The sequence below is a fragment of the Mesoplodon densirostris genome, chromosome 11 (genome assembly GCF_025265405.1).
Source record: "Mesoplodon densirostris isolate mMesDen1 chromosome 11, mMesDen1 primary haplotype, whole genome shotgun sequence".
Taxonomy (NCBI): domain Eukaryota; kingdom Metazoa; phylum Chordata; class Mammalia; order Artiodactyla; family Ziphiidae; genus Mesoplodon; species Mesoplodon densirostris.
Genome location: NC_082671.1, coordinates 69,222,963 through 69,246,451, shown reverse-complemented (window position 1 = coordinate 69,246,451; position 23,489 = coordinate 69,222,963). Strand labels below are relative to the sequence as shown.

The 23,489-nt window shown below is 52.9% G+C and overlaps 1 protein-coding gene and 1 non-coding gene across 2 annotated transcripts in view; one reads left to right on the top strand and one right to left on the bottom strand.

Moving 5' to 3' along the window:
* CACNA1I (calcium voltage-gated channel subunit alpha1 I) overlaps positions 1-23,489 on the top strand; it is a 105,356-nt gene that overhangs the window by 6,429 nt on the left and 75,438 nt on the right. The window contains exons 2-3 of the mRNA XM_060113944.1: positions 12,989-13,100; positions 14,702-14,835. Coding sequence (XP_059969927.1) covers positions 12,989-13,100; positions 14,702-14,835 — 246 coding nt within the window. The remainder of the gene's footprint in view (positions 1-12,988; positions 13,101-14,701; positions 14,836-23,489) is intronic.
* TRNAW-CCA (transfer RNA tryptophan (anticodon CCA)) lies at positions 15,320-15,392 on the bottom strand. Its single transcript has one exon. It is a non-coding gene; the product is annotated as a tRNA-Trp (tRNA).

The window sequence follows — 23,489 nt, the reverse complement described above, 5'->3', positions numbered from 1 at the left end:
TGGGCCAGGGAGAGCCTGACTCACAGGGCAATCTCAGGTACTGTCACCTGGAGATTTATATATAAAGAGAGCTACAGGGGGCTTCCCTGGTGGCGCAGTGGTTAAGAATATGCCTGCCAGTGCAGGGGACACGGGTTCGAGCCCTGGTCCGGGAAGATCCCACATGCCACAGAGCAACTAAGCCTGTGCACCACAACTACTGAGCCTGTGCTCTAGAGCCCGTGAGCCACAACTACCGAGCCCGTGTGCCACAACTACTGAAGCCCGCGAGAGACCGTGCTCTGCAACAAGAGAAGCCACTGCAGTGAGAGCCTCATGCACCGCAATGAAGAGTAGCCTCCGCTCGCTGCAACTAGAGAAAGCCTGTGAGCAGCAACGAAGACCCAACGCAGCCAAAAAAAAAAAAAAAAAGAAAGAAAGAAAGAGAGCTACAGGTGCAGAAGCTGCCCTTGACCCAGCCTGGAAGCATTGGTGAAGCCTACCTGGAGGGGGGACATTTGGCCTGGGTCTTGCTGCATGAGTAGGAGTTTTCCAGGAGAACAGTTGAGGGATGGTATTTTAGGCAGAGGGAATAGTGTAGAGAACAGTGAGGAGTTTAGTGTGGCTGTAACAGTGTGAGGCAGGGGCTGGATAGCAGGGTAAGAAGTGTCAGGTTAGAGCTTGCTCTCTGTCTTGTGGGCACTGGGGAGCCATTTAAGGGGGTCCAGCAGGGATAGAACATGAGTAATTTCATTTATTAGAATGGTCCCTGCTGGAGCAGAATGGAGGATGCTTGAGGGAGAGAGACTAAGTTCTGCAGAACAAGCAGGAGGCACCTATAATGAAGATTGATTGATTGATTGATTGATTCAACAAGTGTTTATCAAAGCCAGCTTCAGTAGTGTTGGACACTGTTCCAGACTTGAGCGGAGGTGCCCCCAGGGCTGTTCAGCCATGTTGGGTGGGACCATGGTGCACCAGGCCTGGAACCCAGCAGTGACCCCTAGGAGTCCCCAGCCTGATGGGGGAGGCAGAGCCGCACCCGAATCATACTCCAGTGAAGAAAAATAGGGTAAAGACCAGGCAGAGGGACCCTGAGGGGCTGAGGGCACCAGGAGGCTGCAGTGGTCAGTTCGTCCTGACGGGGGATGCAGCAGGAGCTGTGAGTGGAGAAAGAGCAGGGCAGGAGAGATTTTGATGGGAAGTGGGCAGAGGGGCATGGCATCCCAGTTGAGGAAACAGTCTGGTCAAAGGTTCCAAGCCAAGCTGGGGTCACCAGGGCTGCTGATTATAGCCTGGGGTGTGGGTAGGGAGAAGACAGGAGTGGAGGCTGAGCGTGCAAGGACGCTTCTGGAAGGCTGTGCTGGAGCGGGCGCTGCGTCCCCTAAGGGCCTCCTGTGCGCTGGGTGCAGCTCAGCGCCATCCTCGAGATAGCCCGTTTGCTAGTCGAGGCCAGCTTGTGTGGGCCACCCAGGCTGGCGGTGGCGGAGGCGGGTTGGGGGGCAGCCTGTGCGCCGGCCCTGTGAAACCTGAGAGCCCAGACCAGGGGAAGTCTCCTTGTGACTGGTGCACAGCAGGAGGATTAGAAAGAGGGCTGGCTAATGAAGAGTCAGCCCCCTCCTGGGGCATTTAAAATGTGATTGGATTTTTACTCCTCCCTCCTGCCTGGGCTGCAGCTCCGTGTCAGAAGCCAACTTTGACCTGTCGCCTCCCTCAGACCGCGTCATGGTCCCGTGGGGAGACAGATGGCTCTGTTTGTTTCCCTTGGAGAGAAATCGATATGTCTTTTTAATCAGCCACAGTGTCTTCCTGCTCATCTCCCTCCAGCTCTCCTATAGGGCTGCCTTCCACATTTCCGCCCCTAGCTGCCCTGTGGAGCTGTGTTCTGCTCCCCCGTCTCCCTCATCTCTCCCCAAGTTCATATCCTGACACTGGTGCTTACTGCTGTGTGATACTGAGCAAACACCTGGACCTCTCTGGGCACCGGATTCCATCTGGCTCATCTAGATGAGAAAGCAGGAGGAGAAGGCTTGGCTGATGGTGAAGTGCTGTATAAATGTGGAGGCGCTGGGCTGGGGAGAGAGGCCGAGCCCACGTGCAAGCCCCGTGATCTCAGGCCGGTCACTCCTCCTGTCTGAGTCTCAGTTTTCTCATCCCTAAAATTGTTGGTGAGGGAAGGTTGAGCTGTATCAACTGTGATTTTTCAGTCGGGAGTGATTTTGCCCTCGGGCCACATTTGGCAAAAGTCTGGAGATGCTTTTGGCTGTCACAGCTTGGGGAGGGGGTGCTACTGATTTCCAGTGGATAAAGGTCAAACATCCTACAACGCACAGGACAGCCTCCCACAGCAAAGAATTATCCAGCCCCAAATGTCAATAATGCTGAGGCTCAGAAGCGCTGGCCTAGGTGGTCCCTGAGATCTCTTGAAGCTCTGAGAAAGAACGGAGTTGAGGGTCTTGTGAGGAGGAGGGCTGAGACTGAGGGTGGGAATCGCTCAAAGAGGAGTCGAGGATGGTGCTGAGTCCCAACCGGAAGTGTTTCCTGTGGTCCCGTAGACTTGGGTTTGGGTCCTGGAGCTGCCATTTACTAGAGAGTCACATTCCCAATCACCTTCCGATATGCCCACCCATCCATCTGTCCCCCATTCACCCATGCACCCACCCACCCATCTCCCCCCCGCCTTTCTTTACTTCATCCATCCATCCATCCATCCATCCACCCACTCATCCATCCATCCACCCATCCATGCATCCATCTTTTCGTCTCTGCATCCATTTATCTGCCCACCCACCCACCTATACACCCAACTCTTACATCCATGCATTCATTCACCCATCTTCCCAACTATCTACCCATTCAATCATCCATTCATCCAACTACCCAACGGCCCCACCCCCACCTTCCTACCTACCCATCTGTCAATCCATTCACCCATTCATCCATTCACTTGTTTGGCAGATGCTGAATCCCCAGCTCAACCCTGTGTTGGGCACCATCACTCTCTCCTTGTACTATTTACTTACAAGACCTTTTGTACCTGACTTATTCTCCTCACCTTCTGCTAGATTGTGAGCTCCTTGAGGACAGGTGCCATGTTCCATTAATGCCTGTCTCTAATTTCGCTTTGACCCTCAGCCCTGCACATAGTAGGTGTGCAGCAAAGCTTTCAATGAGGTGCATCCTAGTAAACAAGGTTGGAGGTGGAGGTTATATGGACAGAGACGAGGCCGGCCCAGAGCCCTTACACGAAGGGATGCCGAGCCAAGGAATTTGGAAATTCTCTGGAAGGCAGCGGAGCCACGGAAGGCTTTTGGTTTTGGAGGAGCCCTCAGGCTGCTGCGTGGAGGCTGTGGCAGAAGAGGCAAGGCTGGAGGAGGAGGCTGTTCACGGACTCAGGGGTGAGACAGTGCAGCCTGCCTGGGCAGTGGGGTGCCGTGGAGTGGGTGGAGAGGAGAGATTTAGGGGGTGAAGCGGACAGATCTCTGAGATGGGCATGGGGATGAGGGGAAGGAGGGCTCTGAAGGGTTCTAGTCTGGATGACTTGCAGGATTGGTGGTGGTTGCGGTCCTTGTTCATGGGGGTGGGAAGTTCAGGGGAGAATTTGGTGGTCTGGGGAGAGGAGGACCTATCCCATCTTGGATCTGATGAATTTGAGGTTCCCAGAGACATCCCAGAGCAGTGTCTGGGAGGCCATTTCAGCAGGGAGTGAACCTGTGGCTGGACCAGACAGGACCTGGTCAGCCCAGGGACGGTTGTCAAGGCTCTGGGAGAGGGTGTGGGGTCAGGGGATGGAGAAGGGAGATCGGGGACTGGGGAGCCTGAGAAGGGCCATCATTCAAGGTGTGGAGTCCACGAAGCAGGAAGGGCATCTTCTCAGGGGCTTGTGGTGTCCCCAGCGCCCAGGAGGAGAAAGTTTCTAGAACAAGGGTCTTAAACTAAGGTTTGTGAACTTGGATGGGGACAAGTTGCATGTTTGTTTTCACTGAATTCTGAATGAAATGGAGCATTTCTATCTATTATGAATGGAGGCAACCAAGCACGGTGGGGTTACTGGCAGTGTCTGCGACTGTCACCAGTAGCAGTCACCGATATTTAATATTTCCGTGTCACATCATGGTCGTTGTAGAGCTCTCAGAATGTCATTGACATTCATCCCTGCTTCCCAGGCAGACAGCATCAGACCCGCCCCAGCTCTGGTTATTTGTTGTGTTGATAACGAAACACACCCCCATCACAAATTTGTTTTTCTACAAAATATTTTGACAAGTATTTTAACAGAGCTGGCTTCCTTCCTTTCTAATACTAAGCATTCTTTTAAGAACAATTTTGCACTTAAAAACATTATTCTGAGAAAGGGCTCATAAGCTTCCTCAGGGAGAGAGTGGGTCGGCCATGCCCAGTGCTGCTGTCTGGGGGGCGTGGAGGATGGTGTGCACGCGAGTTAGCGCGTGTACGTGCGGGAGGGGCTACGGGGCTCCATGGGAGTGCACATGTGAATGTGTGTACGTGGGTGGTCAGGGGCAGGCAGGGGATATGTGTGGTGGGGACAGGCCCCCAGGAGGCTGAGGGAGATTGTCATCACCCTCTGTCCAACCCTCACCTTCTCCGTCTGTGTCTCCACGGAGTGTTTGCTCATGGTTTCTGGAGGGCAGGGACCATGTCTTCTTTATTTTGGGTTCCCGGAGCCACTGTGGGCCAGACAGAGGGGACCCTCAGTGAAGAGGGGCTGAATATATGAATAACGAGTGATGGATGTTAAAAAGGAGAGGGGGGGAGTTCAGGGTGGGGAGGGAGGCTGCAGATCCCTCTGGTGTAAAAGTCCCTTCTTAGCCTCCTTGATGCCTCCAAGCAACGGGGACCTCACTCCCTCCTGAGGCTGCAGATACCCCTGAGCTGCTGCTCCAGGTGGGCCTCTGGGCACAGAGAGGGTCGGATATGCTCTGCCCTTGGAGAGCACAGCCTGGTTGGGGGCGGGAGGCTAGGACAGACCACACTGTCATCAGGGGGATGTCCAAGCTGCCGGGAGGGCCCAGGGGAGGCATCCACACCCCCTGCCTAGGACTCCAGGAGGCTCCCCTGCAGTGCACCTTCTTTGTGGATGGGCTCCTGAGGCTGGGACAGCTCACAGACAGTGGGACCCTGGCCCCCCAGGGGCCTTCCCTGCCCTTGTCTTCAGCGATGGCTGAGGTGTGACGTCTGGAGAGTGTACTTGGCTGGAGCTTCTTTCCTGTGGACCATCCGCCCCGGGTTTTCTTCCAAGCTGACGGCCCCAGTTCCCTCACCATTGCCTCCCCCACTCCAGCTGTCTGCACTGGGCACGGAGGCCTGCTGGGCATCTGGGAATCAGAGACTTTGGCCAAATTCAATGAGTTGTCAAATTACAGGGACTCTAAGAAGTGGGCTTGGGGGCAGGGACAAGGAAGGGAGAGCTCACTCGTTCTAAGGGATCTCAGCCCACTGAGGCTCCATAGCTTATAACCAGAACCAATCAGCCTGGGCAGGGCTGTGTGTCATGTGGGGAGCTCCCTGTTGCTAGAGGCATGTAAGTTGAGAGAGGCCTAGGACCATCTGCCCAGCGGGTCTCTTCACTTTGTGGAACAATTTTCTGCCTCAGCTCAACAACTGTGACACCTTGGGCAAGTCCTGCAGTCTCTGGACCTTCATTTTCATATCTGTTAAGTGGGTGTGTTGACGTCTGCCATGCCTGTCTCCCAAGGCTGCCGTGGGTTTGGACAGAACAAATCTTTAAAAAAACAGAGATGAGGGGCCTCCCTGGTGGCGCAGTGGTTGAGAGTCCGCCTGCCGATGCAGGGGATACGGGTTCGTGCCCCGGTCTGGGAGGATCCCGTATGCCGCGGAGCGGCTGGGCCCGTGAGCCATGGCCGCTGGGCCTGCGCGTCCGGAGCCTGTGCTCCGCAACGGGAGAGGCCACAACAGTGAGAGGCCCACATAACGCAAAAAGGAAAAAAAAAAAAAAAAAAACAGAGATGAGGGCTTCCCTGGTGGCGCAGTGGTTGAGAGTCCGCCTGCCGATGCAGGGGACACGGGTTCGTGCCCCAGTCCGGGAAGATCCCACATGCCGCGGAGCGGCTGGGCCCGTGAGCCATGGCCGCGGAGCCTGCGCGTCTGGAGCCTGTGCTCTGCAACGGGAGAGGCCACAACAGTGAGAGGCCCGCATACCGCAAAAAAAAAAAAAAAAAAACACAGAGATGGAATGGTGTGAGGTTCAAATCTGGTTCTGTCCCTTGTTGTGGCCTTGGGCAAGTCTGTGAAACAAGGATGGCACCCTTCTCTTGCAGGGCTGTGGTGAAGGTGCCCTGGGGGTCCATCACAGCTGGTGCCCCAGCGGGTGCTTGTGTTTTTTTAATTGTTGCATTTTATTTTTCCTTATAGCTGTGATTCTTTATCATTTTTTGTTACACTTTTTATTGAGATAAAGTGTGCTTGCAGTAGAGCTCACAAATCTTAATGTCCAGCTCAAGGCATTTTTTCCATATACACACACTCCTGTGACCCCACTCAGGCCAAGAAGAACATCTCCAGCCCCGCAAGCTCCCTCACCCCCACCTGTGAAGGACTCTCCCCCAGAGTTACCGCCGTTCTGACCTCCTTCCCTATTGGTTTGCTTTGCCTGGGTTTTCACTTCGTCTAATTGGATTTGGACATTCTTTGCTCTTTGGCATCTGGCTCCTGTTGCCAGCGTTATGCCTGGCAGCTCCATCCATGCTGCTGCAGTAGTTTGTTCTTTTTCATCACTGGGTAGTATTCCATCAAAAGGATGTACCACAGACTTTCTCAGCCTCGGCACAGTTGACATTTTGGGCTGGATAATTCTTTGCAGTGGGGCTGCCCTGTGCATTGTAGGGTTTTGAGCAGTGTTCCTGGAATCCACCCACCGGGTGCCAAGAGCATCCTTCAAACCCCGGTTGTGACAACCAAAAATGTCTCCAGACATGGCCACGTCCACTGGGGGCCAAAATCATCCCCAGTTGAAATCTCCTGCCCGACTCATTCTCCTGTTGACGGACACTTGTGTTGTTCCCAGGTTGGGGCTGTTAAGAATCGCACGTGCCTTTTTGTGGACTTATTTGGGCATTTCTCTGGGGTATGGACCAAGGAGTGGCACAGCTGGATACTAGCATAGGCTTATGTTTAGTTTTTTTTTTTTTTTTTTTTGCTGTACGTGGGCCTCTCACTGTTGTGGCCTCTCCCGTTGCAGAGCACGGGCTCCGGACGTGCAGGCTCAGCGGCCATGGCTCACGGGCCCAGCCGCTCCGCGGCATGTGGGATCTTCCCGGACCGGGGCACGAACCCGTGTCCCCTGCATCGGCAGGCGGACTCTCAACCACTGCACCATCAGGGAAACCCAATGTTTAGTTTTAATAAATGCTGCCAAGCAGCTTTCCAGAGTGGTTGCTGCTCATAAAGATAAGTCGAATGAATGAATGAGTGAATGGATATCCTCTTTAAAGCCCAGGACCTGGAGCATAGTTGACATTCAAAATGGTAACCACTTTTACAACGTGGCCTCACACCACGGCGGGTCCTGGAACATGGAAGCACTCTGGACATCTCCCGGGCAGGAGTGAGCCTGGTTCATCTCAGTACGATGATGCACAGGCCAGGTATACAGCAGGTGCTCCATGGCTGCTTGTGAACCTGGCCTCGGAGGATCAAAGAGCTGGCCCAAGAACAGGGATCTGGAACCTCAGGCCCTGGTCTATGAAGGTCTGAGGCCTGCATGCCTATCCTTGGACTCCCTCGGGATGTATATGGGAGGGATCCTGTATAAGAGCTGGTCCACTTTTCCTGCCTGCCCATCCTTGGACTCCCTGGGGACGTATATGGGAGGGATCCTGTACAAGGGCTGGTCCACTTTTCCTGCCTCCCTGGTCCAGGAGGATGCAGCTCCCAACCCTCTTCCTCCACTTGATTTATTTAGACAGCTGAGGTACACCCTGGGAAATGGATCTGATTTCAGATTTGACAAAAATTAAAACAAACTTGGCTGCCCAAGCCAAACCCAGCACTCCCACCCCCCACCCACCTTACCAGAGCCCCCCAAATTACAGAAACCATGACTGTCAGCTGGGCCTACAGGATGGAGGGTGGTGGTTGCCATGGTAACTGTGCAGGCCTTGGCTCTGGCTCCTGGAGAGGGAGGCTGCCCTGAGGGGCCTGCTCGGGCTTTGGACACTGCCCAGCTGGTCATTCTTCTCTTTGGGAAGTGTCAGATTTGAGGGGGCCCCCGGCATTGTGGCTTCCCTGGTGACCCTGTCCTCCCAGATCACACCCCGGCCTTCTTAAGACAGCAGCCAGGCATGGGGTGCAGATGGTACTGATCTAGCTCGGCTCTTACTGGGGGCCTTGAGGCCAGCACCCTCTCCTCACTGGCTTCCCCTCCTGCCATGTCCTGCACACAGGTCCTTCCTTCCCAGCCATGGTGGAGGTGGACTATCCCCCTTCCTGACCTCGCACTGCTGACCCAGGCCCAATCGGGAGGAGCCGATGTGGGCGAGAAGGGAAAAGCAAATACTCCACAGAGCACACGCCAGTCCAGGCCCTGTGCTTGGGGCCAGAGAGCACGTGGCCGAGAACAGGGGGTTTGGAGTCAACAGAAGCAGGTTCAAATCCTGCCCTTGCCACGTACCAGCCATGTGACCCTGGGTGGCTGTGGCTGGAGCCCTGCAGCCAGCACTGGTGCCTCAGTTTCCTTATCTGTAAAATGGGGGTAACAATAGTACCTGCCAGTTGGGGGGAGTTGGCTGAAGTTGCAGGGTGACTCTCCACGTTGCCAGGCCTGAATTGATTGATTGTATTTAAAGGCTGTGAGCGAACGTTCAGCACTTGGAAGACAGCCATTGTCTAAAGGGTTTGTGATGGAATCTCTTATTCTTACTCAAGGTCATGTTAAGTAATCTGCAGTTAACAGCAGCCTGGGATTTTCAGTCCTTTGCTGGTGAGGTGGCTTTTTTTTTTGTCCCCCCAAAGCCAAAGAATGGGAAACTCTGCACCCTGTTATAGAAGAGGTTGACAAGGACCGGGGCTTCCCCTGTTGCACACAGATGACAAGCCCCGGTCCTCAGTCCATGGCTACATGGGCTCTGTGTTCTGGGGCCCTGGGAATAGGGCCTGGACTGGCCTGTAAGGTTTAAACGAGATAATACATGCTGTTTGATTAGAAAGCTCCTTGGCAGACAAACACTCCAGAACACTTGAGATGTGTTTGCCATTGTTACCATTATCGCCGTTGTTAACCTGGTGCCGGGCACACAGCAGACGCTCAATAGGTGTGCATTAATTCACTGCTGGGCTCTGAGGCCCCAGTTCTGAGGGCCATAGGAGGCACTGAGGGCAGAGCAGGGGGTGCGGGGAGATGGGCCGGGGCTCCTAAGGCGAGGCTGGCAGGAGGCGGGGCTGAGATGGGGGCAGGGGTGGAGCTGGGAGCGGGGGTGGGGACCTGTGCCTAGTGGCTGCTACCCACGCAGAGCCTGGACGTTTGGGGACATGTGGGGTTTTGGTAGGGTTTGGAATCCATCTGTGACTCACGGACCCCTGTGGGAGGGGAGTCTCTTGTCAGAGGGTCACTTCTGATCCAGGCTCCCCCTGTTGCTGGATGCTCTCTGCCCCTCTGTGTCCCCTCTGGGCAGTGGGGGATGGGATCAGGGGCTCTCTGAGGACCTGGATGGGGTGGTTCTGTGACAAAGGTCAGCCAGAGAGGGATGAAAGTCTGGGCGACGAAGTGGGCAAGTGGGCAGGGTCCTAACTGCAGAGCCTCAGGTGCCAGACGGGGGCCCTGAGCCTTGCTGTGGGAGGTAACGCAGGGCCGCTGACAAGCCCCTGCCCTCGTGGAGCTGGCACTCAGGCCCCTGCCTGCCCTGTTCCCCGGAAATCCCTTACCACCCTCTCTGGGCCTCTGTCCTCCCTCGCATTGTCCCGGAGCCCCGGAGCTTTGCCTGAAGGCTTTTGGAGCTCCTCAGTGCTTGTGACCAAAGATGGCAACATTGGGCATTGGGCCAGGCCACCAAGTTGCTCAGCCCGCGACCTTTTCTCCCTCTGATGCTCTCCGACCCTGCACCATGTGGTCTGGCTTAACTTCAAGGAGGGCCGGTGCCTTTGATCCCCAAGCCAGTGGGGAGCATGTCAGGAACCACGGGCAGCGATGCCAGCTCTGGCCTGACTTCTGAGCCTCATGGGCTCCTGGAAAGGGCCCAGGCTGTGCCATCTGGGATTTCCCCCAGCGCCTCGGGGCAGGGCTGAGACTGTCCATCTCTGAGTGTCTGAAGCTGAGCAATCTAGAGGTGAAAGCCATTCCATCTGCCACTTCGAGGGATGAGCCACAGAGGCACCCCCGTGGCGGCGGCTCCCGCACCACTAAATCAGAGCGTTTGGACCACTTACTGACTGTGTGACCTTGGACAGGTCACTCCAACTCTCCAGACCGTTTCTCCACCTGCCCCCAGTGGGCTGTGATGAGCGTTAGGGCCATGCCCCTAGGGGCCTGGCATACAGTAGTCGTGATTACTGCCAAGTTCATTACTGTGATATGAGCTAGACCAGGTGGGTGGGGAGCACTTCCGGAGAGGATGCTGAGCCACCACTATGTGAGTGGGGAAAGGTGCTTCAAGGGAAGCTTCAAGAAGAGGTGACAAATGACCTGGGCTGTCACCTGAAGGATGAGTAGGAGTTTGCCTAGTAAAGATGGTAGAAGAAAATACATGCAAAGCGTATGCTTAGGGACAGCAAGAAGTTCAATGCATGCAAAGGCTGGTGGGAGGTAAGGCTAGAAGAGTTTAGTGAGGTCAGAATGTAGGAGGCCTTGAGTGTGTCAGGCCAGGGAAGGTGATGGGGAGCCATGGAAGGTTTTTGAACAGGGGAGAGGTATCAGAGTTGTGCTTCAGCCAGATTAATCTGGCAGTGATGAAATAGCTTGGGGGCAAGAAAAGCAGGCTCTGGTTTTGCATCCCAGCTCTGCCTTTTCCCAGCTGGGGTCCTTGGGCAAATTGTATTCCCTTTTGTGACTCAGTTTCCTCACTTGTAAATGGGCTTCTAACAGTGCTGGAGGATTAAATGAGGTGACACTTGCAAAGAGCTCGGATAGTGTTGGCCACACAGCAAGTGCCTGGGGATTGTGTGCAGGGCAGATTGGAGGGGCAGAGACCAGAGTTGGAAGCTATCGGGGAGGCTGTACAGGGTCCAGGTGAGAGACGCTGAGGATGGGCTGAGGCCTCAGAGAGGGGTGGTGAAGGCACAGGCAGAGATGGGCCCTCCGTTACAGAGGAGAGCAGGCCTGGTGTGAATCTCAGCATCAGTGCTTCCAGCTGTGTGACCTAGGAGAGGCCCCTTGTTTCTCTAAACCTCAGTTTTCCTCATCTGTAAAATGGGCCTGCTGACCTCCACTGCTCAAGGCCTTGGTGAGGAAGAAGTGGGAGTGCCAGGCTTCTGGGAGACACCTGCCAAGTGCACTTGGAACATGAGACTGGCGGGAAGGGCAGAGAGAGCAGAAGAGGTGGCTGGAAGGAGAGTGAGCACAACAGGCAGGGGGGAAAGGCAAGGGGGTGGGGGACGTTCGCTGGTAATTAGAACGTTTGAACTTCAAAAAACTTAATTAATGATGAAGCTGCTGCTGGAGCGATGCTCAGTCTAGAAGGAGGCCCTGGCAGCGACTGAAGTTAATTACAGGCTGTGGCAGGAGAGTGACAGAGGTTTGGGGGGGCAGGAAGGAGCAGGGCTGGGGCGAGGAGGGTCTGAGGGGAAAGCGGGAGGGAAGGCAGCATCCCAAGGTGAGCAAGGGCCGGGGATGGGCGGGAGTTCGTTGCCAAGGAAACCAGGTCAGTCTTCCATCAGGCAAGAGGTACTTCCCACCCCCTGCACTGGATGGGGTCTGGCTAAGGGTCTGGCCTCCAATAGCTACATCTGAGCTCAGGGCAAGGGCTTTGAAATTGAGGGACCAGGGCTTTCATTTGAGGACACTCAAGAATCCTTGGGTGTCAGAGTGGGCAGTGCCTAGAGAGATTTATTTACTCACAACAGACATTTACTGAACTCCTCCTAGATGCCTGTCCCTGTCAGGGCTGTGAATGTAATCCCCCCGTCCCCCTGGAATGTCGGTTCTAGTTGTGGATAAAGACCACGAGCATGTCCCCAAGATAACTTATGAATGACCCAGGCCCTCAGGTCCCTTCAAGCTCTGGCCCCCCTGGTTCTAGGACTCTAGGTGGATTGGGAGGGGTGGGGCTGAACATCAGTCAGCTGTGTTCTAAGACTGGGCAGGAGCCAGTCAGGAAGGAGGAGGGTATTACTGAGGAGAGCGGCCTGGCCTGGGGAGCCCACTCATCTGGGTCCGAGCACGTGCCCCTGAGGCCCTGCCCAAGGCTGGTGGCTGCAGGAGACCTTCTGCCTGGACAGGCCCGAGGACGCTGAGCCCCACCCCGCCTGGTGTAGGGACTGGGGAGGGCCTAGGCACAGACGTGCCTGAGTCTGATCATGAATTGTAATGCAGCCACAGGAGAGGAGAGAAGGACAGGGTGTCCAGCCAATCTCAGCCACGCGGGGCGGGCCCTCTGCAGGCTTCAGCTCCAGGGGTCGGGCAGAGATGAAGGGGCCGTGGGTTGCGGAGACGAAGGATGGTCAGAGAAGGGAGGCAAAGACAGTCAGGGGGAGGTGGTCAGAGACAGAGCGGCTGGGGTAGTCCGGAGATGGCCCGCCAGCTGGGCCTCTGGGGACCTCTCCCTTTCTGGGTCTGAGGGGAAATCTCAGGCTGGGGCAAGGCGGTGGGGTGTCCTGGCAGGCGGTGGCTTGGTGGGGTTTGGGTTCCCTGGTGGATTTGGCACGTGTGGCCCTGTCTGTTGTGAGAGGGGTAGGTAGGCTCCAAGGTCTCCAAGGTCTTTGAAAATGTGGGCATTGACCCATCAGGGGAGGCACCTGGAGGGAAATGGGGTGGCCCTGCGTTTGTGGTGGGTGGTGCACCACAGTCCCCCAGCTGTTTTGTCCTTGACTTGGTGCGCACGTGGTTTGAATGTATCAGCATGCTGGTGATCCTGCTGAACTGCGTGACACTTGGCATGTACCAGCCGTGCGACGACATGGACTGCCTATCAGACCGCTGCAAGATCCTACAGGTGAGGCCGGCTGCCATGCCCCGCCCTTCCTGCCATGCCCCGCCCATTCTTGCCATGCCCTGCCCCACCCTGCCCAGCCACATCTTCAACACCTGGCCTGCCCTGTCTCTTGTCCTCTTCTTCCTCACTCCCAGCTGGTCTTACCCGTTTCCCTTCCATCCTGTCTATCTCGAGGTCTCTGCCCTAGTCCACACCCCCTTTATCTCCCACCACCAGCTTCCTCCTGTTCTCCCCACCCCTACCCCCCATCCAGTAAAGCACAAGTGACCGGACACTCACTGCAGAAAGCCTGCCCTTTGCTCCCAGTGCTCATGGAATAAAGGCCAAGCTCCATAACTCTGTCTATGACTTTAGGAGTGGCCTCCTGGACCTCTCCTATTCTCATCTCACTGAAGTTCCAGATGGAGGCCTGACGTTTGGTCCCTGTGGCACACGTACACCCATAGTTCCAGGTGGAGGCCTGACGTTTGGTCCCTGTGGCACATGTACACCCACAGTGTGGGGTGTTAGGTTTATACCCATTCTACAGATGTGGAAGCATCCAATTCTGTCTCCCTGAGAAAGTCAGGTTCCTCCTGGGAGGAATTGCCCTCTGCTTCTTGTGTTCCCACAGGACTCAGTGGTTCCCAAGCAGCCCAAAGCCTCAGGTTCCCTTGGGGCACTAGTTAAAGATCCAGACCCCTGACCCATCCCAAACCTGCAGAATTAGAATCTCTGGGGTGGGTCTGGGGTCCAAGTGGGTAACATGCTCCTCAGCGAGCCCCAGGGCCCTGGGTAGAGTTAGAACCAGTTAGCCTCAGTGGGTACTAGGCTGGCTTCCCTACCAGGTGGTGAGTTTACCGAGCACTCACCTCTGTGTCCCCAACACCCAGCCTATGTGCTGCCCACAGAAGGTGCTCAGCGCCCATTTGTTGAATTGACCGTAGCCCTCATTGATCCTGGGAAGAGGAATTCCACCCAGGCCCCATCCTCAGGAAATACACACTCACCTGAGCCCATGACTAGGGACATATTGGGGGCCTCCTTTCTGAGCGGAAGAAGGCAGCACCGAGACCTGTGCCCACTGAGGTGTCAGGCCTGTTTTGAGAAAGCTCCTTCCATGTAGGTTTTGGAGTCAGATAGACCTGAGTGTCATTTCTGGTCTGCCATTCACTGCTGTGTGACCTGTGGCAAGTCGCTTAAACAATCTGAGCTCCAGTTTCCTCATCTGTAAAATGGGAGCATTCATGGGGTCATTGTGAGAATTGAAGAGGTCATGTCTAGCCCAGTGCATGGCGATTATCAGGGAGACCCCCTTTACCCCACTCCCATCTGGGTCCCTTGTCATTACGCTTGCGTTTAGGGAACAAATAGAGTGGGCTGGATGACCCTGGGCAAGCTCATTCCCCATTCTGGGCCTCAGTCTCCTCATCTGTGAAATGACTCCATTGGACGAGGATCTCTGAGGTTCTCTCCCTGCCTAGGAGAAGAAGTTTCCAGGTCTTTCCCTGGCCCCTCATGTCCGTGCCCATGTTCCCACCTCACACCATGGCTCTGACCCTGGGACCTGCTCCAGAACCTCATGCTGTCCCTTGCTTCTTGCCTTCCTCCTGCCCCTGCAGGTCTTTGATGACTTCATCTTTGTCTTCTTTGCCATGGAAATGGTGCTCAAGATGGTGGCCCTGGGCATTTTTGGCAAGAAGTGCTACCTTGGGGACACATGGAACCGACTGGATTTCTTCATTGTCATGGCAGGGTAGGTAGACCATATCAGACAGGTCCTAGCCCCTGTTACATGCCAGACGTAATTTGAATAATCCCTGGGGCTTCTTGGTAATATTGATGAAGCTGTGTGATATTGTCTGGGTCCTTCCTGGACGCCTGCAAAGGAAGGAATTATGTCCCTTCCCTGAATGGCCTGGACAGACAGACATTCATACCTCCCCATTCAGGTAAATCATGTGTCTTCCTGCACTGTCAGCTGATACTGGGTCTGTTTTACATTAACTATGACCCTGAGAAAGCCACTTAACCTCTCTAAGCCTCAGTTTCCTCATCTGTGAAATGGAGATAATATAATGAATAGTAGCTACATCAAAGTGGGCACCCAATAAATGTTAGCTATTATTATTTAAAATATTTATTTGTTTATTTGGCTGTGCACACGGGAGCTCCGTTGCCGCTTGCAGGACCTTTAGTTGCGGCATGCGGGATCTTTAGTTGCGGCATGCGGGATCTAGTTCCCTGACCAGGGATCGAACCTGGGCCCCCTGCACTGGGAGCATGGAGTCTTAACCACTGGACCACCAGGGAAATCCCAGCTATTATTATTATTATATCAATCTAGATCACTCGGCAAGTCAGAGATCCAGCACAGACTCAAGTACTGTCTGACTCCAAACTGTGGTTATTTCTGCCAAGACTTAAGCTACAGTCAGTCAGAGAGAGGCCAGGTGACAACTCAGCTAGTTTGGAGCATTTTGGACTCTGCTCTGTGCCTTGTCCTTGCTTTCCTGGGTCAAACCAGGCTGGTGGCCCATTCACACATTCATCCAACAGCCAGGGGTTGACTGAGCTCCTACTAAGTGTCAGCTCTGTCCTTGATGTGGGGTATGGAGGATGGCAAATCCAGACATAGGTCTTGTCCTTCCCAACTACCATCTGGAAAGAGGCATCCAGCAGCCACATGGGTGAACGTGTCACACGCTGAGACCAGAGCACTGGGAAAGTGTTATGATTTTCTGAGAGAATTTCTGGGCCAGGCTGCGGGCTCGGGAGGACTTGCCTGAGGAGGTGACACACACACAACAGCTGAAGGAGGAGCAGGTGTTAACCATGCCCAGTAATGGTCAATATGGCAGAGGTGAGAAGGGGGGAGACAAAAAGGCTGGAGGCCCACGAGTGTGTGTGTGAGTGTATACACGTGTGTGTGAGAGCATGTACATTTGCATATGTGTGCATGCCAGCATATGTATGTGATGCCCTTGAGAAGGGGCAGGGAGGGTGGCCAAGCACATGGCTGAGATGGGGAGTTGCTATCACCAAGTATATGCTGAATTCTCACTGGTGTTCTTTAAAATGTGGCAGCTCGGGCTTCCCTGGTGTCGCAGTGGTTGAGAGTCTGCCTGCCGATGCAGAGGACCCAGGTTCGTGCCCCGGTCCGGGAAGATCCCACATGCTACGGAGTGGCTAGGCCTGTGAGCCATGGCCACTGAGCCTGTGCGTCTGGAGCCTGTTCTCTGCAACGGGAGAGGCCACAACAGTGAGAGGCCCACGTACTGCCAAAAAAAAAAAAAAATGTGGCAGCTCTTCTGAGTTTCCCTTCCTCAGAGCTGTATTCAGTTTCACAACCACATTATCAGCGATGATTTAGACCAAACTAGAAGTTAATGCTGGGGTTCCTATGCTGGGAGATGTGTCACCCCTTTGTCAAATTCTTCATTCTCATTCTCATTTTGGTTTGGCTGGAGGACATCCTTAAGTAGTTTTCTTTAAAAAGAAAAGGTGTTTGGATAGTGTCATTTTTCAGTCTTGCCTGTCCGAACATATATTCCTTTGACCTTGTGGGTGAAGGGCAGTTTTTGTCTGTACTGTTCTAGAGTCCTAGTTTTTCTCCCTCAGAACCCTGCCCATGATACCAGCCAAATCAATACCACAGTATTGCAGCTGAGGCCACTATAGATCTGGTTCTTTTTTCTTGGGAGACAGCCTGCTTTTTCCTTGCTAGAAGCCTGTAGGTTTTCTCCTCACCTTCAGAATTCAGAGATTTCACAAGGGCAGGTGTAAGTGAAGAACTGCTCCCTGTGGGGCCTTTTGGAACTCAAGACTCATGTATTCCTTCAAGTCAGAAAAAAAATTTTCTGTATCTTCTTTGGTGATTGCCCATTCTTCTCTGCTCTCTCCTGGAATTCCCAGTAAGTGGTTATTTCCCTCCTCTATTCTCTGCATTTTTCCTCATTTCTCTCACAGATTTCATCTGTACTTGGAGAGAATTCCTTGACTTGGCCTTCTGAATCACTAACGATGTCCTTTTCTCTATTTACTGCCCCTAATGGAAGCGTTCCTCTCCTTTTGTGTCTTTAATTCCCAGGATTTCTTCTGGCTCTTGAATTTATTTTTCAGAGCAGCTTATTTTTATGGACGCATTATTCGCTCGTATCTCTTTATAGATACAAATCAGCCTTCTTAAAAGTCCTTTCCTGATCCTGAAGTCAAAGTGTAATTTCCAAAAAGTTGAAAAAAAATTACCCTCACACAAATCTTAGAAGGAACATGTATCACAGACTTATTCAACCCATTAATGAGGAACAAGCAGGATGGTAATCAGCAGAATTAGGAAGACAGGCACTGGAGAAAAAATGTGGGGATAAGAGGCAGTTAGAATCAAAGCTGGTTCTTCCCTTTCATCACTTTAAGTATATCATGCCACTCCCTTCTGGCTTGTAGAGTTTCTGCTGAGAAATCAGCTGTTAACCTTATGGGAGTTCCCTTGTATGTTATTTGTCGTTTTTCCCTTGCTGCTTTCAATACTTTTCCTTTGTCTTTAATTTTTGCCAATTTGATTACTGTGTGTCTTGGTGTGTTTCTCCTTGGGTTTATCCTGTATGGAACTCGCTGCGCTTCTTGGACTTGGGTGGCTGTTTCCTTTTCCATGTTAGGGAAATTTTTGAATATAATCTCTTCAAATATTTTCTCGGGTCCTTTCTCTCTCTCTTCTCCTTCTGGGACCCCTATAATGCGAACGTTGTTGCGTTTAATGTTGTCCCAGAGGTCTCTTAGGCTGTCTTCATTTGTTTTCATTCTTTTTTCTTTATTCTGTTCCGCAGCAGTGAATTCCACCATTCTGTCTTCCAGGTCACTTACCCGTTCTTCTGCCTCAGTTATTCTGCTATTGATTCCTTCTAGTGTAGTCTTCATTTCAGTTGTTGCATTGTTCATCTCTGTTTGTTTGTTCTTTAATTCTTCTAGGTCTTTGTTAAACATTTCTTGCATCTTCTTGATCTTTGCCCCCATTCTTTTTCCGAGGTCCTGGATCATCTTCACTATCATTATTCTGAATTCTTTTTCTGGAAGGTTGCCTATATCCACTTCATTTAGTTGTTTTTCTGGGGTTTTATCTTGTTCCTTCAACTGGTACATACCCTTCTGCCTTTTCATCTTGTCTATCTTTCTGTGAATGTGGTTTTTGTTCCACAGGCTGCAGGATTGTAGTTCTTCTTGCTTCTGCTGTCTTCCCTCTCAGAAATCACTCACAAATATTTCTGAGTTTACAGGTAATTGCACAGCAGCCAGACTGTTAATTAATGGTAAAGAGTGAATCAAACAAAGGTATATTCCCCTAGATGATGAAATAGTCCTTAGATAGGTCTGTTAAATAATGCTCTAAATGACATTGTGAGAAATACTGCCCTCCCTTTGCTGTATTTCCACGTTTTAGGATAATTTTTCTTAACTCCTGTTTCAGGGAAGTCTTTTTTTTTTTTTTTTTAAGTCAGTACTGCATGATTTATTTATTTATTTAGTTTGGCTGTGCTGGGTCTTCCTTGCTGTGCACAGGCTTTCTCTAGTTGCAGTGAGCAGGGGCTACTCTTCGTTGCGGTGCACGGGCTTCTCATTGCGGTGGCTTCTCTTGTTGCGGAGCACGGGCTCTAGGCACATGGGCGTCAGTAGTTGCAGCATGAGGGCTCACTAGTTGTGGCACATGGGCCCCAGAGCGCACGGGCTTCAGTAGTTGCGGCACGTGGGCTCAGTAATTGTGGTTCGTGGGCTCTAGAGCTTGGGCTCAGTTGCCCCATGGCATGTGGGATCTTCCCGGACCAGGAATTGAACACGTGTCCCCTGCATTGGAAGGCGGATTCTTAACCATTGGACCGCCAGGGAGGTGCCCCCACTCTGCCCTTTTGACTTGAAGAGTCTCCTCTATTGCTTAGTGATTTCCCCCTCACCGTCTGCTCATATTTATGAATAAAGACAATGAAATCTAAGATGAGCAGAGTGAGGAGCTGGCCTGGTTTCAGCGTTGTGGCCAGGTCTCCGTCTGATGTCTTCTCTTGGTCCTTGGGGTGGGGGTGGGATGGGGTGGGGTCCACAGGCCAGCATCCTCCTGGGAGGCAGGGAGGGCTGGGTGCATATGGAGTCCCCTAGGGCCCCATGCTTGGTTTAATGCTCTGCTTTCACCCTTTTGAAATTCTTAATACGTTTTGAACAAGTGGCCCTAAGTTTTCACTTAGCACTGGGCCCTGCAAATTATGTAGCCAGTCCTGGCTTAGGGGGCGGGTTCAGTGAAGACATTTTGTGAGTCATGAACAGTCCTGTGTGGGATGCTGGGAACTCTGGTGACCCAGACCTAACCCTGTCCTGGGTCCTTCCTGTCCTTTGTGCCTAGGGATGGTGTGGGTGCAGAGGGCAGGATGGGAAGCCACAAGCCTGGACTCCAGAGCCCAACCCCCCGCCCAGGCCCACCCAAGCTCGCAGCTATAAATGTCCTGTTTCCCGAGTAACCGGCCTGCCATCCCGAGGATGTTTTCTTCCTTCCTGCTCCTCCTCTTCCCCAAATTATTGGCTCCCTCTTCAAGCGATGGAGGTTCTGTACCTCTGTACTGGAAGGTTCCTTAGAGGTCAGAGCCTTCACCTCCACATCCATTCGGCCCCTGCTTGTGTGCTGCCCCTGGGGGCAACTCACAAGGCAGCCGATTGCAAACTGGGACAACCTAATGTGCTAGGAAGTTCTTTCACGAAGCTGAAATTTGTCTTCCTGTAGCTCTCACCTGATGGGATTCACTTACTCATTCACAAAACCAGCATTTATTGAGCACCTACTACACGCCAGGTGCTGTGCAGCGGGGACACGAGAGGAACAAGACAGATGTTGTTGTGATTTCATGGAGCTCCCGATTTAGAAAATGGATATAAAACAGATAAAAAAAGTTCTAAATAACTTCTAAATTGGGACCAATGTTGTTGCGAAGAAGTATAGAAGGGCCATGAGGGTGTGGAATGGGGGCCTGATTTAGATGGCAGGGGAGGGTTAGTGTACGGCTTCCTGAGGAAGAGAGGCCGGGCAGGGGGTGGGGGAGGGTGTCTGTCAGAGTCCAGGGATCTGGGGCATGGGTGGGTGCTGAGAGATGAAGCCAGAGACGGGGGCAGGGGCCTGATTGCACAGAGGGGCCTGGAGCACATGGGCAGGTGCCTCCCCAACAGACTCATGACAGCCTTCACCAATTGGAAGGCGGCTCATATCCTCCCCGAGTTTCCCAAGCATCTCCCACCATTTGTCAAAGGACAGGTGGGTGGCCTCACCTGCTGGATATACTTCAGGCTGTCTTGGTCCCTGGCTGGGGAGCAGGACCCCAACTTTCCAATGATGACTTATGGGGGAAGAGAAGGGACTGCCCTTGCCCCAGGGTCATGTGGGATCATGGTGACCTGTGAGGGGCTGTGCTACCTACCACCCCTAGGTCGTGTTCACTTTCCAAGCCAGGTCTCTCCCACCCTGGAACTAAACACAGTTGATTTTTTTTTTTAAACCACAAATACCAAACTTTGCATTTATTGTTATTAATTTCATCTTATAGTGATATCTTGGAGTCTTGAGTCACTCACTCATTACATTTATTTCCTGTGCTTGATCAGCCCAGGACAGTGAGCCCTGTGGCACCTCACTAGAGACTCTCTTCCAGTGTGTGACAAAGCCCCACTAATCCATGGGTAATAGTTGAACCTACCTCACTGTCTTGTTTAAGCTACACTTTTCTGCCTTAGTCCATTAGGAGGCCGTGAAATATTCAATGACATTCTTGTTGGACTTGAGATTTTCTTTATCTGTATATCTCCCTCGCTGCATCAAGCTGGTAATACTACCGCCACCCCTAACCAACGATATGAAGTGGCCGTTGACGTCTGTGGGGAGGGGCTGGGTGCCTCTGTTAAAACCTTCCCCAAGGGGCTTCCCTGGTGGTGCAGTGGTTGAGAGTGTGCCTGCCAATGCAGGGGACATGGGTTTGTGCCCCGGTCCGGGAGGATCCCGCATGCTGTGGAGCGGCTGGGCCCATGAGCCATGGCTGCTGAGCCTGTGCACCCGGAGCCTGTGCTCTGCAACGGGAGAGGCCACAACAGTGAGAGGTCCGCGTATTGCAAAAAAAAAAACCCAAAAAACAAACAAAAAAAACCCTCCCCAAGAATTCTGATGACTGGTGTCTGTGGTGGGGTTGAGCCAGGGCTCTAGGGCTGGGCTGTAGGGACCTTTCCAGAATGAGGCTGAGCCAGAGCCCTTGCCAAGTGCATGGCTGGTGTGGGCCCCGCCTTGGAAGAGTGCAGGGAACAGTAGTGGCCTTGAGTCTGATGTCCCTTGAAAGCTTCTGGCTATGATGGTATCCTGGAAAGGACCTCGGTGTAGAGAACGGAGCAGCTGAGGGATGAGCGTGAGCAGATGAGGAATGTGCAGCCTCCCCAATCCTCAAACATATGTGCAGCTTTGTACCCCTTCTTAGTGCTCCCCAAAATCCAGAGAGTGACAGGATTACTGGGGCACATGTTAAAATATAGATTCTTGGGCCTCACCCAAGGGATCTAGACCCAGCAGGTACAGAGGGCCTAGGAATCTGCATTATATGCAAATGCCCAAGTGGCCCTACTGCAAGTGGGTCTAGTTCATTTGACCCTCACAGAGCCCCTCATTGGGAGTGCTTCAAGTGGAGAGCATGCTTCCCAGTTCTGGAAGCTGCAGGAAGCGGGAGAGGCATGGGGAGGGCTCCATCTCTGATCTGTGTCCAGGATCTGAATTAATGCTCATGACAAGCAGATGTGCTGTGTCAACGGAACAGTGGGGACTCCTTGTAAGACTTTCAATCATCGTTAATAATATTAACACAAATAGCAGTAATGTCTGGAACTCTGCACCTTGGCCAGGGAGGGAGAAGGAGGGGCTGGACCAGGATCTAACCCACCCTGGAAACAGCTTCTCCCGAGAGTGCGTGGGGAACAGCTTCTCCAACCTGACTCTTACAGGCTCTCGGGAAACAAAATGTCAGTAAGAATTGTTCCTTATCCCTGGACTAGAGCTTTCTAGGAAGATCAGGCAGACATGTCCCCTCTGTGTTGCTTGCTGAGAGTTCCTATTGTCCAAAGTGCCCCATCAGTGGGACTTTAAAAAGCAAAGGGAATTGAATCCTCTTAGGCATTATCCAGGCGATAAAAATAAGAGCATCTACTGTCTTCTGAGTACTCACCTTGGGCCTGATGCTGTGCATTATCTGGCTTAATCTTCAGACTAGCTCTGCAAGGGAGGGACTGTGGTCAGTTCCATTTCACAGATGAGGCACAGGGACAGGGAGTGACCTGCCCGAGGTCATGGACTGGCAAGGGGTAGAGTCAGGAGTTGAACCCAGGCAGCTTGGCTCCATGGGCTAGGATCAAATCCTGGTTCTGTGTAACTTGCTGGGTGTATTTGTCAGGGATGCATTTGGCTGCAAGTAACAGAACATATGACCAACAGTGACTTGTGAAAATCCTGGGGTGTTTTGTCTGACATAACATGATGTTCTGAGGTCAGTGGGTACCAGTGATGTCTCTGTGATGTGGGGGCTGATGTCCTTGTGATTTTCCAGGTCTTTCTTTCATGGTCACAAGGTGGCTGTTGAAGCTGTGGGCATTGTGTCTGCACTGAAGGCAGGAAGGGTGAAGGGAGACAGGGCTATGCCAGCTGCACCTGCCTACTTGGATCTGGAAAACAACATTTTCTTTTCTAGATCCTTCCTCTGTCCCAGCATGCTTGGCCAGACTGGATCTCTTGGCCATCCTTAGCTGCAAGGGAAGCTAGGAAAATAGAAAACATCATTGAATTTGGGTAAATCAACCAAGAATCGTTCCCTGGGGCCAGGCAAGATTGGAAGACGAGAGAATGCGTATTGGGTGGGCAGCTCTCCAAGTCTGCCACATGCCTCTCCTAGGGTCTGAGTTTCTTCGTCTGCTCTTGGCCAAAGCTGTGACCCTACCATGTCTCCAAGTCCTGGTTGGAGCCTTGGGAGCACTACCTGGGCTGACTGTGGGTGCACATGATCTGTTGAGAAATCTAAAGTCAATTACCAACCTGTGTAAGCTCCACAGAGGCCCATGCCCGCCAGCAGACCCTCTGTGGCTACCAGCATCAGAGAGTCACCAATGGGCTGTTTTCAGAAGCCTTTACTGCTGGCCTCCCTCCTGCACGGCTCTGTGTGCGTGATCTCTGGGTCAGGGAAGCACTCCATGTGTCAGCAGGCCCAGGGCATCCTCCTGGCTCTGCCACTGACTTTACACTCTGCTTTATCCTGGGCTCTACAGGTCTGTCTGCTCCAAGGCCTGCATGCTGTGGGGCAGGGCTGAGGCTGAGGCATCGACCTGGAGTCCCTGGAGCCTGGCCCTGAGCCAGCATGG